Raw genomic sequence first — 13,731 nt, 5'->3', positions numbered from 1 at the left:
AAATGAATTACAACCAAGGGGATTAAATTGAGAAAAAACACATATATTATCCATTTAGATTTTATACCACTTTAAAGTTTAAGATCATTTACTCCATATTTTTTTGGCAAAAAAGGCTGTAGTGGATTGTTATTCAATACTCAATAGTGAAACGATGTCACTTTTAAGTAATCCTTCTATCTTTCTTAATCAATAAACTTATAAATGCATATGCACGTTAAAAAGCTTTAAAAACCAATGAAATTATTTAATCTCGTATAGTGGCATATGTTAAAGTCCTATGTAGGCTTATTAATTTTAAAGTAACAATCCATATTATTTACTATAGGAAATTCACATAATTGTTAAAGATTGTGATTTATACAACCGAATACTAAATTTTGACATAACTTTTATTTTTTTTTGACCAATTACCGAAGATTCAATAAAATGTTACAGTAACTTATATTCAAATTCATAGAAAACTTCAAAGTAATTTTACAAATTTGGCCAGTTGCGTTGTTAAGTTTCGGAAATCCCGTTACTTAACTTGAGGGGGTGTGTTAGAAGATGCGAACAAAATTAGGAGGATACCATGGGATTTCTGTATTTCTTGCTCACTACTTCATCCCCTCTATAAAGGGTGATCTCTGTAAACGTAATTATTCATTCAAACAATTGATACTTCTCCCCCAATACAATTCAATACGGCTGCTGATCATTACTGTTTTCCCTTTATCATCTAAAGTATGTTTTAATATGAATAATGTTAGTATTTTATTGTCAATAAAATGCATTCAGAAACTTTTTTACCACGGACAAATGGCTAAATTCGTGTTTGTCTCGTTGCATTGAGTTTTTGCTTAGTTGCTTCTACGTCACAATTTGCTCTCAAATAGTTGCGCGCTCAGTATTAGCATGTTTTTAGTCCAAAACAGTTTCTTGTCATTCCTAGATGTTTTCATGGGGAAACGATTATCTGTTGTATTGGACAAAGTCATAGCATTTCGACAATATTTTGAATCTGACTATATAATGACGAAGCAGAACTAACCTATGGGTAATCAGACACTTGGCTTCTTCTGGTCACATAGATATGAAGCCTCAACATATGTTTGCCTTTGGATATCAATTACTTCAATCTACTCTATTATAGTGTTATCACCTTCACTCACTCACTTATGTTTTTGCTGCCATCCAATATCCTTAAACATGCATTCTTTTATCTTCATTGAGGATGATGTTGTCATAAACTTTTACATGTAATTCATAATTTTCTTACTGAGAATCGTTCAACCTAAAATAAAGCCTGAATCAGGCTTCTATGTGTATGGAAATGAATGTCGATTCTGTTCAACATATATTTTCCCCCCAAAATGTGTCTGTGAGAAGTGTTTACGCATATTATTTAACTAGTACGTTAAATCGTGGGAGTAAAATTTATCCTTACATGAGTAACCATTGGAACTGGATGCTGGAGAAAAATGATTTGCCTAACAATAAAGGTAAGATTTTGAAACAGGAATATTGCTTGATCTAATGTAAATATGTATGGTGTAAATGAAATTCATATTTATTGTACAATTCATATTTCCAGTTTGTTTAGATGAACTGGACAAAGGCGTGGGGGGGTGTTAAGGACCACTCTAGGTGCACCAGACCACTGTGTCGTACAGTGAGGGATCAGAATGGAATTCCATCTGTTGGAAAGAGGTTCTATTCTCCACAGGAAGAAGGACGATACCACGTGCAAAGAAAGACTTCATGGATGTTCAATCTGCCGTGTGTTCAAGTGGGGACAGTGTTTGGGAGTAAAAATACATCACATCGATATGTGCATAGTATGCAAAATGATCCGGACTTGAGTAGGGACTTCTTTGTACGACTCGGGCTTGCTGATAAAAAGAAGACATGGCCTACTGTGAAACGAAGGCATAAAGTTCTTAAATCCAATAGCAGTGGTGAGACGATAGCTGAGCCGAACTTTTCCTGGGCTTATTGAAAGAATGCTTTCTGGCGCTTTAGATAAGAAGTCTTATGACAAAGTGAAGTCAGGTCTTAAGCAACCACCTACCAGCCAATCAATCACTGGTACATTAGAACCAATGTCCTTGGAAGAGGTAATGTTATCATGTTCCATTTGGTGAACACAACACTTATTTTCTTAATTTCTTTGAAGTTTTACGAGATATATGTTTGTTGGACATTAGTGGCATTTTGTTAGTTATTATATCACTGCAATTCCAGTACCAGTAGTAATTTATTTAGGTCAAACATCATGATGCTCAATGCTTCTGTGTAAATTGACTTGACCAAAAACTTCATTTCAGTCCAAGGTGGCACCTCTTCTTGCAAGATCCAATCTACTGATTACCAGGGATATAGAATGGGCCAACTTGGTTCTAGGTTTTGAGCAGGTAAGCTGTAAGATTTAAGAACTCTTCACACATCAGCAAAATTCTTGACATCTTGTCCCTTTTGCTATAATGCTATATTTATAATATGATACTGAGGGAAAACTGTGTTTCCACCATTTTCATGGTGACACTATCATAATTTGGATGCTGGTGGACAAAGTTGCTTATCAACTAGCATATGCTGTTAGCATTGGTGGCTAAGACCATCTCCAACAGTACTGCAAAACCTAAAATGCAGTAGAATATTACCTCCAACAGTACTGCAAAACCAATCCCATTATAGGTTTTTGAAGAAAAAATACCTATCTTTAGGTTTGCACTAAAAGTATACCAAAAACACTTTTCATAGTTTGAGTTATTGCATTCAAGTCTAAATCAATTCATATTTATCAAAATAGAAGAAGTGAAGGGAGAAATTAAAATACGGAAAAGAAAAACTTACAGAGAGAAGCAGCGACGGCATGGAGAAGAAGACGTGTTTATAACCTAATCTAATCTTATTAATATTTGATTAGTTATTAAATAGTGGGCTGGCCCATATTTATTATATTATTCAACATAATTGGAAAAAAATAATTTATTATTTTCTTAACAAAGAGCCGTTCCAATACAGAGAAACAAAAAATAGTTACTTTATTCAAATTTATTCAAAATAGCCGTTACTTTATGCTATCAAATATGACAAAAAATAGTTAAACATTAATAATTAATATAATACATAATATAGAAAGTCTAAAATAGAGAAACATAATTTTATGTGGGAACAATATGCGAAATTCGAACATTGAGTTTTAGTTATTTTATGTGTACGTTGTAGTATATTTTATGTACTTGTGGTATTTTTCAATTAATTTTAATTTTAAGTTTTAGTTATTTTATGTGTATATTGTAATATTTTTTATAGTATTTAAATTTTCTAAAATTTTTAATTAATAAATAATATATTTAATATTTAGTTTTATTAATTAATAAAACTTATATTATATTATTTAATTTAATTTAAGATATTGACAAAGTGTCGTGGGGTTAGTGTGTAATTTAAATAAAATATATAGGTATGATTGAAAAATATAAAAAGTTAGTGGGTGAAGAATATTCTTTTGGGTTTGAGTTTAGTGTAAATGGTTGGAGCAAAATCAATATTTGGTGTGACATTTACACTAAAATGGGTTTGAGTATAGTGTAATGGCTGGAGATGCTCTAACATGACATCTCAGTTGGAAGAAAAAGCAACTCTATTCATCTCACTATGATAAATAATGAGAACGTTGATATTTTGATATTTTTTTAGTTTTGATAACTGCATCAGTTGCTGTTTTATTATACTTTCTGTTTTGATAGGACACCATTTCTGACTATTAGCTTACAGTTGCTTTTTTTTTTCTTTCAAAAGTCTGACTAGGTCTCAACTAGAGGATGCTGGTTTCTACCAGATGGTTACGTAAATAGATTGGACAATAAAATGCTATCTGAAGTATCTAGTAGAGCCTCTTCAGTTCCATAGCCTTCAATTCATTTCTGATCTAGTATATTTTTTCATGTACAAATGCATTGCTCTAGTTTTCTTTTCTAATGAGGTGTGTCTTTGTGCAGGAAAACCGATATGCAATGGTTGATGTCTGCTACCCTCAAGCGGTACGTCTGTTCTTGGTTTTACTCCCTTGTGGTTTACCATTCATTTGGTGCTGGTTTAAGGAAACTTACTGATATTGGATTCAGTAATAGTAATTACTTAACATTTTAATTGTAGCCTGTAGGTTTCATACGCGAGCAAAGCAATATGATTGAAAGACAGGTATTACTTGTGTTCTGACGTCCATAGTTTTCTCCTTCTTGATCATTTCTTCAGTTTTACACTTTTACTCGATAAATGCTTTTTAAATTGTCATTATTGAGTATGGTGTTTTTTGGTTATTGCTTTTATTTTTCCTCACTTCTTGTTCCTTTTAGGGCATCAGTTCTGTTTGATGATTGCAATACTTTTTCCTGCAGTTGCTTGGCTTAAGACGGCCTTTCATTGCATACATTACTGATGGATCGGGCAATGAGCTCTTTACGGTAATAACTTTTTAATGTTCTCATTACTTTGACCTGCACTTGGATGCCTCTTTTGGGTGTACGATGGGCACTAATTGTTTTCCTTTGTAAAACTGGTTCCAAGTAGGTTCGAAGGCCCTTTTGGTGGATCACCAGTTCAATATACACAGAGATAAACGGAAAAGTATGGTTCTCATCATGTTTTATTTTGGGTCTTTAATCTAACAATTGAGCCTAAATCCAAGCTTTTAGAACTAGCAGAGATTTTCTTGGACTTAATGTCATTTATTATTTTACTTCTTTCCTGTCAGGAAATTGGTGTTGTTCACAGAAGATGGCATCTGTGGAGGAGAATTTATGACTTGTACTTGGGGTATGTAATTTTAGTTCCACACCCAATATATTCACGGAATCTCCCAAACATGTGATGTTGATCTGCTGCCTCTCTCTCTCTCAGGGATAAGCAATTTGCAGTTGTTGAGAACCCTGGGTTGTGGAATTGGAATTTCACTTTAAAGGACATTGATGGAAATGTGTTGGCAGAGATAGACCGTGACTGGAGGGGTGTTGGATTTGAGGTTATTTTACTTGATTCATGTAGTCAAGGGGATTGACCGGATTTTTTTCACTTATCACAAAATGGAAAGCTAGATTTACCATTTATGTTAATATGGTGTGACTGGATAAGAAGGGATATGGTCTCATATTGTCTATGTTGGTGATAGATCTGCTGATTAGAAGAACAATCACATATGTTGTGCAGATTTTTTCGGATGCTGGTCAGTATGTGATCCGGTTTGGGAGCTCTGATTCAGGTGTTGCGCCTGCAGCAGAGGTAAACTCACTGTATAAGTAGCATATGGTTTTATTTAAATAGTGAATTTCTCAATCATGTTTCCGCGTTTGTAGGTGCAAGAGCTGAACGTTGATCGTTCCTTGACTCTATCAGAGAGAGCAGTAGCTGTGGCCCTGGCTGTTTCACTTGATAATGACTACTTCTCCAGACACGGAGGCTGGTAAGATACTGGTTTTCTGTATACCTTTAGACATTCATATTCATCTTTAGTAAAGAAGGTTCAGATTTAGTCTAGTAGGGTGTGCTTTTCCACTTTCTTGAAGTACTAGCAGAACTCCCCACTTGATTTCAGCTGAAAACATGCTGAACAGTTGTATAACTTGCTTGTTCTTATCAGGGGATTTCTCTTTATGGTGGCTGAATTTTTTTAGAGTTGGCTGGCAAGGGGATTGAGCACCGAATTATGTCAGTTTTGCAACTTGGCCTTTCATCACATTGGTTAAACATATTCTTTTGATGCTTTTCACTGCCAATGAGTGGCTGTGAAAAAAAATGTACTACAGGCTGTTCACAAAATCTTAAATTTTTGAGCATGAACCTCAGCTGAATGCTTTATTTATGCCCTTTCCAATTTCATCCGAAGCAGCGAAAAGTTATCATGGCTTCCATCATGTGTCGGTGTCGAAGTCTTGGATAATCACAGGATTAGTTAGTTGTGCACCTCTGTTGCGCGAGCTTTGTTTGCATCTTGCTATTTGCTTGTTGATTAGTCGATTTTGAGCTACTTGGGATTTTATATATTTTATACATGTGTCCAAGACTTGTTACATGTTTTTCTTGACTTTTGAAGGTAGTTGGGCCAACTCCAACGGTCACCTAAATATTGAAATTGATACTATACACTACCAAAAAAATGCTGATTAGTGACGGAATTAGTGATGGCAGCGGAAATTTCAGGAATTAGTGACGGATAAGCAACTGAAAAATGTTAGTCACTAATTCGTAACAGAATAGTTCGTCAATAATCCGAATTTACCATGTCTGCCGCCTTTGATTTCCATCATTGTAAATTATCAATCTCTCTTCTTCACTTCCATTTCTTTTTTCTTTTTTTTTTGTCTTCTTATTGATGAGATCCTATTTATGTTGCAGTCAACTTGTTATTAGCATGAGATTCTATATTTCGCCAATGTTTGTCTTATTAAGTATTTTATTCATGTAGTTAGTAGTAGCCTTTTTAGGCCTATAATGATACTCACTAGATATTAAGAACTCAATAAATGATGTATTATCTCATTTTTCTAAATAGTCAAGTCATTCGAGAATATCGTATGGAGTCCAGATTAGGGGGAGAAGACACCCTCTTTAGTTATATCGAATACTACAATAGAATATATGATATGTACATTGGCAACAAATAAATTAAATTTACTAAAACGAGCAAACACATAATTTTGTTAACTTTTACGATTTCGTACATAAATCGGGCCTAGTTATAAACTTCTAGTGCTAGACTGCTAGATACCAAAACATCAATAATTTGTTTTATTCCTTTTCTATTCATTATATATATTGCATTATGGGTCGACCTTATTTGATAATTGAAGATAATGACAATGTTTCATTTTAATTTATTTTCATATACTTCATCTGACTCCACCAATTTCATGCTTTCATCAAAAGCCAATCCATAGTAAATTCTAAATGAATTACGACAAAGGGGAATAACATGTTAAATTGAGAAAAAAACATAAATTAACCATTTAGATTTTATACCACTTTATAGTTTAAGATCATTTACTTCATTTATTCTTTTGTTATTCAATAGTGAGACGATGTCACATTCTTAGTAATCCTTCTATCCTTCTTAATCAATAAACTTATATGTGCATATACACGTTAAAAAGCTTTAAAAACAATGAAATAAAATATTACTACTACTACTACTATATAAGATAAGATTCGGGAGAATGGATTTTCCATTGTTAGGTAGGTTATATAGACCAAAATGTCGTCAGAAACAAATAAAGTGTAACTGGTTAACGACCTCATTCAACAACTATTATTCCATTTCATCAATTCCTAATCTCTCATTACAATATTGAAAGAAACACCTTTCCCTACATTTTTATTAAAAAACCCACGATATGATAATGTTTCTAGTAGCTCTTAATTTTATTTAGCTTCCGTTGATAATTAGTGTTTAGCCTTATATAGTTATTTTAGTTCCATTTTTACCATTTTAATATTACGTGAGGATTCAACTGCAAAGTTGCGATTGCGTGTTCCTCTCATAGAATGCCGTTGTGAGCTCTGAAATCAAAGATTATATATTAAAATTACAATATAGTATTGAAATAATATTTAAATTTTTTTAATAAACTTGAATAACATAGAATATAGAAAAGCAATAAACTATGGAAAATGAAAAACAGGAAATTAATCTATGTTCATGATTGTGTTTGAACTAATCATGCAACTGGTTGGTAGGTGTCATTATTGGGATGACTCGGTTATCAAAGCCACCAAGTAAACAATGTTTAATTTACATACAATTTCGTTAGTCTTTATTTAAATATTCGCCTTTTCATCCATCAAAGTGAAATGCAAATGCTGACCTTTTACACCACCACACCCAATCTTCCATCTCAAGATAATTTCATTATCATTGTCTATCATCACATAAATCCCTCTCTCATCTACTAGTCCATGCCTCGTATAGTAATTGAAAATTTGCACATTTCTCTAAAAAATTTCAAGGATAATTGATCAGAAAAATCATGAATTATTATCAAAATTTGATATATTCCACAATATTTAAAATTGATTGAATAAATAATGAACTTTAACAATTGTGCGAATTTTTCAAAGTGATTATTGCTAAAACTAATATGAATTATTTAATCTCATGTGGCGACATATGTATCATTTCTTAAATAGACGTGTATTAAAAAAATTCTATATAAGCTTTACTTATATCCAAGTAACAATCAATAGTATTTAATATTTGGCCTCTAATTTTCAAGTAATAATCACTATAGGAAATTCACATATTTGTTAAAAATTGTGATTTATACAACCAACTTTATAAGTAATGAAATATACCGACTTTTGACATAATTTTAAGTTTTTGTGACCAATTAGCGAAGATTCAAATAAAATGTTACATTAATTTATAAGCAAATTCATACAAGAAAACTTGAAACTAATTTTATAAATTTGGCCGTTGCTTTGTTATATCACTAGAAACAAAAATATTTTGAATTATGTGACATTTGTTTTTTCAAATGCGAAAAATTCATCAATTTGACCCGCGTTTTCTCATCGAAGACTTGTCTTCTGTTTTTATCTCTTTCTTGTTCGCCATCGCCATCGCCATCGCCATGCTCTCTTCCTCCGACCACCGCTGACGGCGGCGCCACCACAACCATGGGAAACTGCAACGCGTGCATCCGAGCCCCCGAAGGGGCGCCCCCAACGCCAGGCCCCTCCACTCCAAGAGGCAACAAAAAAGCGCGCGAGCGCCACCCCAATCCCTACGCCCAATCCCCGTCGCCGGTGCGCGTGCTCAAGGACTTCATCCCGCGCACCAGGATCTCCGACAAGTACATCCTGGGGCGCGAGCTCGGCCGCGGCGAGTTCGGCGTCACCTACCTCTGCACCGACCGCGAGACGCGCGAGGCGCTCGCCTGCAAGTCCATCTCCAAGAAGAAGCTGCGCACCGCCGTCGACGTCGAGGACGTCCGCCGCGAGGTCGCCATCATGTCCAGCCTGCCGGACCACCTCAACGTCGTCAAGCTGCGCGCCACCTACGAGGACAGCGAGGCCGTGCACCTCGTCATGGAGCTCTGCGAGGGCGGGGAGCTCTTCGATCGGATCGTCGCGCGCGGCCACTACAGCGAGCGCGCGGCGGCCGGCGTCGCCCGGACGGTCGCCGAGGTGGTCAGGATGTGCCACCAGCATGGGGTTATGCATCGCGATTTGAAGCCGGAGAACTTCCTCTTCGCGAATAAGAAGGAGAATTCGGCTCTCAAAGCCATCGATTTTGGCTTGTCGGTCTTCTTCAAGCCTGGTCAGACAATCTCTCTCTCCTAATACGCCTAATTCACCAAGTGGTTTTCTTTTCCCCCCTTTCAATTTAGGGTTTTCACAGTTCGGCGTGAGTTCTAATTTAGAAAGAGGTTTTGTATCCCAATTCTCTATCATTTCAGTGATTTAGGATTTCTCTACAGTTCATACCAGCTTACAAAATCTCTCTTCTATGAAGTTTTTTGTCTATTTAATAAATTAAGAAGAATTTGAATCAGGTGAGAAGTTCTCTGAGATCGTGGGAAGTCCTTACTACATGGCGCCGGAGGTGCTGAAGAGAAATTATGGACCTGAAGTTGATATATGGAGTGCTGGTGTCATTCTTTACATTTTGTTATGTGGAGTTCCCCCTTTCTGGGCAGGTACTTCGTCTTCCTCAATCGGTTTGATGTGTTTTGCTGAGTTTATTTGTAGTTTTATGCCATAACTGTGCTTCAGAATCTGAGCAAGGTGTTGCACTGGCAATCTTGAGAGGAGTGATTGATTTCAAGAGGGAACCATGGCCTCAAGTTTCTGAGACTGCAAAGAGTCTTGTTAGGCAGATGTTGGAGCCGGATCCGAAAAAGCGCCTGACTGCCCAGCAAGTTCTTGGTGAGTATCGATTACTGTTTGAAAAGTTATGATGATGGAAAAGTGTGGTGGTGGCGGCGTGATTGATCTATGCTGCATGTGATTCTCTTGTCTTGCAAATGATGATGGGTTTGTCTGTGAGAGGAAAAGATTAAAGAGGCATTAAGCGTGCAAAAATGTTAACTTTCTGTAAAGATTTAGGATGTGGAAAAGCAAGTGTTAAAGTGGCAATAGCAATAAATAAAAGAAAGGTGTTTTCAGATGATAGTTTGCATAGCCATGTACAGCCTGTATGCTGATCATGATGTTTTAGGATGAATTTTTGGTGACTTTAGAGATTGCAGCAATGGAATCCTTGGTGTTCACCGTTCTCGACTATCCAGTAGCTGCTAGGTGTATGGCCATGGCCAGTGTTTCACGGAGCAATTTTGGAAATCAGAAGAGTGACTGACTGCCTCTTGCACAGTCAAAAGGGAAAAGCCCTTTTTCTGGCTTTTAAGTGTTCAAGATTTAAAACGTTAGAGAAGACCTATATAATTTCTTGTGCTACGTTTTCTTATAAAAAGCAATTTTACAAATCTACTGTATTGATCAAATCCAGTGTGTCTTTGACTCTCTAACTGGTGATTCATAAACTATTAGGTAAAATGATTGGGACTATTAGGAGTACAGCTGATAGTCTGACACTGGTAGGAAGTATAAAGAACTGGCCTTTGGGTAATCTGAAATTCAAATTTGGTGGTAAACTAACTAAATACCATATCATGCTGAGTTGGGTTCTGTTTTTCGTAACTAATTCCATGTTTACAGTTTACTGGGCACTACTAAGCTGCACCAGAGTCCACTGAGTTGCCCTGTAAACTATAGTTAACCAATTATTGAATGGAGACGAGAGAGTATACAAGACGTGATCTATTTGCTGCATTTGGTTCATGTGACGCTTCTGACCTATACTTCTCTCGTTTATTGTCTTTGTTAGATCACCCATGGATACAGAACGCAAAGAAAGCTTCGAATGTTCCACTTGGAGATGTAGTAAGGGCAAGACTCAAGCAATTCTCAGTCATGAATAGATTCAAAAAGAGAGCATTGAGGGTAAGCATATCATTCTCATAAATTTGTGCTCATATATATAAGGGAGAAAGGGAGAAAGTATTGTTCTGCTGCTGAAACTAAAGCTGTAATACATATATATAATGACCAAATAGAAAGTCTTGGTATATAGATGATGTAACCTAAAATTCAGTTTTTCTCATATGACTGAATAGGTGATAGCAGAACATTTGTCCGTTGAAGAGATAGAAGTAATTAGAGACATGTTCGCTTTAATGGATACCGACAATGATGGGAAGGTTACGTTTGATGAACTAAAAACTGGTTTAAGGAAAGTTGGTTCTCAGCTGGCTGAGCCTGAAATGAGGTTGCTGATGGATGTGGTAAGTGTCCTGCTCTTATTATGCAGACTGCATACTATAACCTGTTAGCAGGGCCTAATAGAATGATATTCAAAGGCTGATGTGGACGGAAATGGAGTATTGGACTATGGAGAGTTCGTTGCTGTTACCATCCACTTACAGAGGATGGAGAATGACGAACACTTCCGCAGAGCATTTATGTTCTTTGACAAAGACGGGAGTGGGTACATAGAACTAGACGAACTACGAGAAGCTTTAGTTGATGAGTCAGGAGAGACGGATGTTGAGGTACTCAATGACATCATGCGGGAAGTTGACACTGACAAGGTTCGAAAAATCTTACTTAAATGGAGTACATGATTGAATCCTTAAAAGCATGTGGAGGATTAGTTTTGAAATGTATCTACTTGTTTCAGGATGGGAAAATTAGCTATGATGAGTTTGTTGCAATGATGAAGACGGGAACGGACTGGAGAAAGGCTTCGCGACAATATTCAAGAGAAAGGTTCAAGAGCTTAAGCCTTAACCTGATGAAAGATGGGTCTCTGCAGCTCCAGGATGGGTTCACAGGTCAAACGGTTGTAGTCTAAAAGGTTTTGATCACACTAGTCTTGCTCGACTCAATATCTTGCGTGGCTTGAAAATATGAAGCTTCTCAAGTGCTGGAGCTTCAGGTAACTCAGTTTGGTCCTTTGAGGTGATGATGCATCTTAGTTTCTTTGTGTTGTTGTTAGGGTATGTTATTGATAAAGATGTCTTTTTTTATTGTGTTTTTATCTTGTTCCTTGTATATGCAGTGTGCCTTTTGTTAACCACCATAGTTGATTTTTTTGTTGATTGGAGACGTTATACACTCATGATATTGGAGCTTCCCTACCCTTCATTGTGCAATGCTCTCTGTACATATTTTTGCGCTTAATGATTACACGTAGGTCATGTTTGATTGTCAGGATTCTGTCTGGGAAAGTAATCTGATTCCTCAAATTTTAAATTCATGTGTTTGATTCGGTTTTTAATCAAACTGGGAAAGTAATCAGAATCCGAGAATAAGGAAAGTTAGTACAACTTTCTAAGATTTCGTAGGTATTCTTTTTACCAGTTTCAAGATTCTTACATATTTAAGCAATACAGTATAGTTTTATTATTATTATTATTATTATTATTATTATTATTATTATTATTATTATTATTATTATTATTATTATTATGTTTTAAAAGTAATTTAAAATTATAAATTATACTTAATTTCACTATAATAAATAACTATAATTAAAATTATCATAATTATAACTATATTTTATAATAATTTATAATATTAATTAAAAATTTATTAATAATTAAAATATAATTATATAATATAAATTGTATAATGAATAATAATTATTATATTTTATAAATTAATAATTAATCAATAAAGTCAGAGTGCAATTTTAATTTATAAAATTTATTCAATTATAATAAATGAGTATAATACTCCATGTAACTATAATTATAATTATATTATTATATATTATGATGGATAATCCATATTTAAACTATCCATCGTAATAATAAATATAATAATACAATTATTATTATTTACAACTAATAATTTATTAAAAATTTATAATATTATTTTTTTTATATATAAAAAAATAATAAGTACATATTTTTAGTTTGGTGTTTAAATTAAGTATAAATTTAAAATTTTGATATTCTCGAAACACAGGAAAGTAAAGTTACTAGAGATCATATTCCCAAGATTCATTTTCCCAGGAATCATTTTCCTTGTCAACTTTACTTCCCGCCAACCAAACATGGTCGTAGTGTTACATGATGATCAACAATTTATGATAATTAAGTCGTACCAACTAAGTTGTTATTTATTGTTTTAACATATACTTTTAGCATCTCAAAGGGGTGAGGTAAATGGAGAGGTAAAATCTTATAACTATCATATTTGTCTTCTTTTTATGAAAAATTATTTTCCAAGAGGGAATGTATTTGAGAAAGTATTACACTTTGTGTACTTTAATGCATTTTGTACTATTATTTTATTTTAAAAAGTATTACACTTTATGTATTTTTATGCCTTTTGTACTATTATTTTATATTTTTTAAATCATTTACCTTTCTATACATTTTTTCTTTTGTATTTTGGTAAGGTATATTTCACTTTTGAGAAGTAATAAAAGATACCCCTTTAGCCCTAAACCCTAACATCATATAACATGAATTATTGTGTTAGGTTTTTTCCTCACACATCGACACAATTAGTGAATTTGGACCGGTCATTATGATTCATTATTTTTTTTACCATATTTAAATTAAGAAAATCTTGATACAGATCTTCTTCCTTTAATCAAACATTGAGATCTATTTTAATACTTTATACGCTATTCAATTTATTCCATCACTTTCAAACTATTACTAATAACTTTAAATCGAC

General features: G+C 34.4%; 1 protein-coding gene and 1 pseudogene across 2 annotated transcripts; both read left to right on the top strand.

Annotated features, from left to right (window-relative positions):
* Positions 1-251: 251 nt before the first annotated feature.
* On the top strand, positions 252-6,034 carry LOC125216672 (altered inheritance rate of mitochondria protein 25-like; annotated as a pseudogene). Its single transcript, XR_016135792.1, has 12 exons — positions 252-1,484; positions 1,577-2,099; positions 2,310-2,396; positions 3,990-4,031; positions 4,147-4,191; positions 4,389-4,454; positions 4,561-4,617; positions 4,745-4,806; positions 4,891-5,011; positions 5,197-5,268; positions 5,343-5,449; positions 5,627-6,034. The product of XR_016135792.1 is annotated as an altered inheritance rate of mitochondria protein 25-like (transcript).
* Positions 6,035-8,493: 2,459 nt separating this feature from the next.
* Positions 8,494-12,194, top strand: LOC125200759 (calcium-dependent protein kinase 10-like). The gene is made up of 7 exons (XM_048098518.2): positions 8,494-9,301; positions 9,537-9,680; positions 9,757-9,909; positions 10,868-10,983; positions 11,157-11,324; positions 11,400-11,630; positions 11,720-12,194. Exons 1-7 carry the CDS (start codon positions 8,659-8,661, stop codon positions 11,891-11,893), a joined length of 1,629 nt encoding a protein of 542 aa, XP_047954475.1. The 5' UTR covers positions 8,494-8,658; the 3' UTR covers positions 11,894-12,194.
* The last annotated feature ends 1,537 nt before the right edge of the window (positions 12,195-13,731 follow it).

The sequence above is a fragment of the Salvia hispanica genome, chromosome 2 (assembly GCF_029641045.1).
Source record: "Salvia hispanica isolate PSC_SH4W2 chromosome 2, Shi_PSC_v1, whole genome shotgun sequence".
Taxonomy (NCBI): domain Eukaryota; kingdom Viridiplantae; phylum Streptophyta; class Magnoliopsida; order Lamiales; family Lamiaceae; genus Salvia; species Salvia hispanica.
Note: the sequence above shows the minus strand (reverse complement) of the source record. Positions and strands in the feature narration are given on the sequence as shown.

What these genes read in the sequence shown, in the direction of transcription:
- LOC125200759 (XM_048098518.2), top strand. Translation starts at nt 8,659, where the DNA reads ATGGGAAACTGCAACGCGTGCATCCGAGCCCCCGAAGGGGCGCCCCCA. An exon ending in AGTTCCCCCTTTCTGGGCAG is followed by an intron (nt 9,681 to 9,756) that starts GTACTTCGTCTT and finishes ACTGTGCTTCAG; the next exon opens with AATCTGAGCAAGGTGTTGCA. An exon ending in TGAGGTTGCTGATGGATGTG is followed by an intron (nt 11,325 to 11,399) that starts GTAAGTGTCCTG and finishes TGATATTCAAAG; the next exon opens with GCTGATGTGGACGGAAATGG.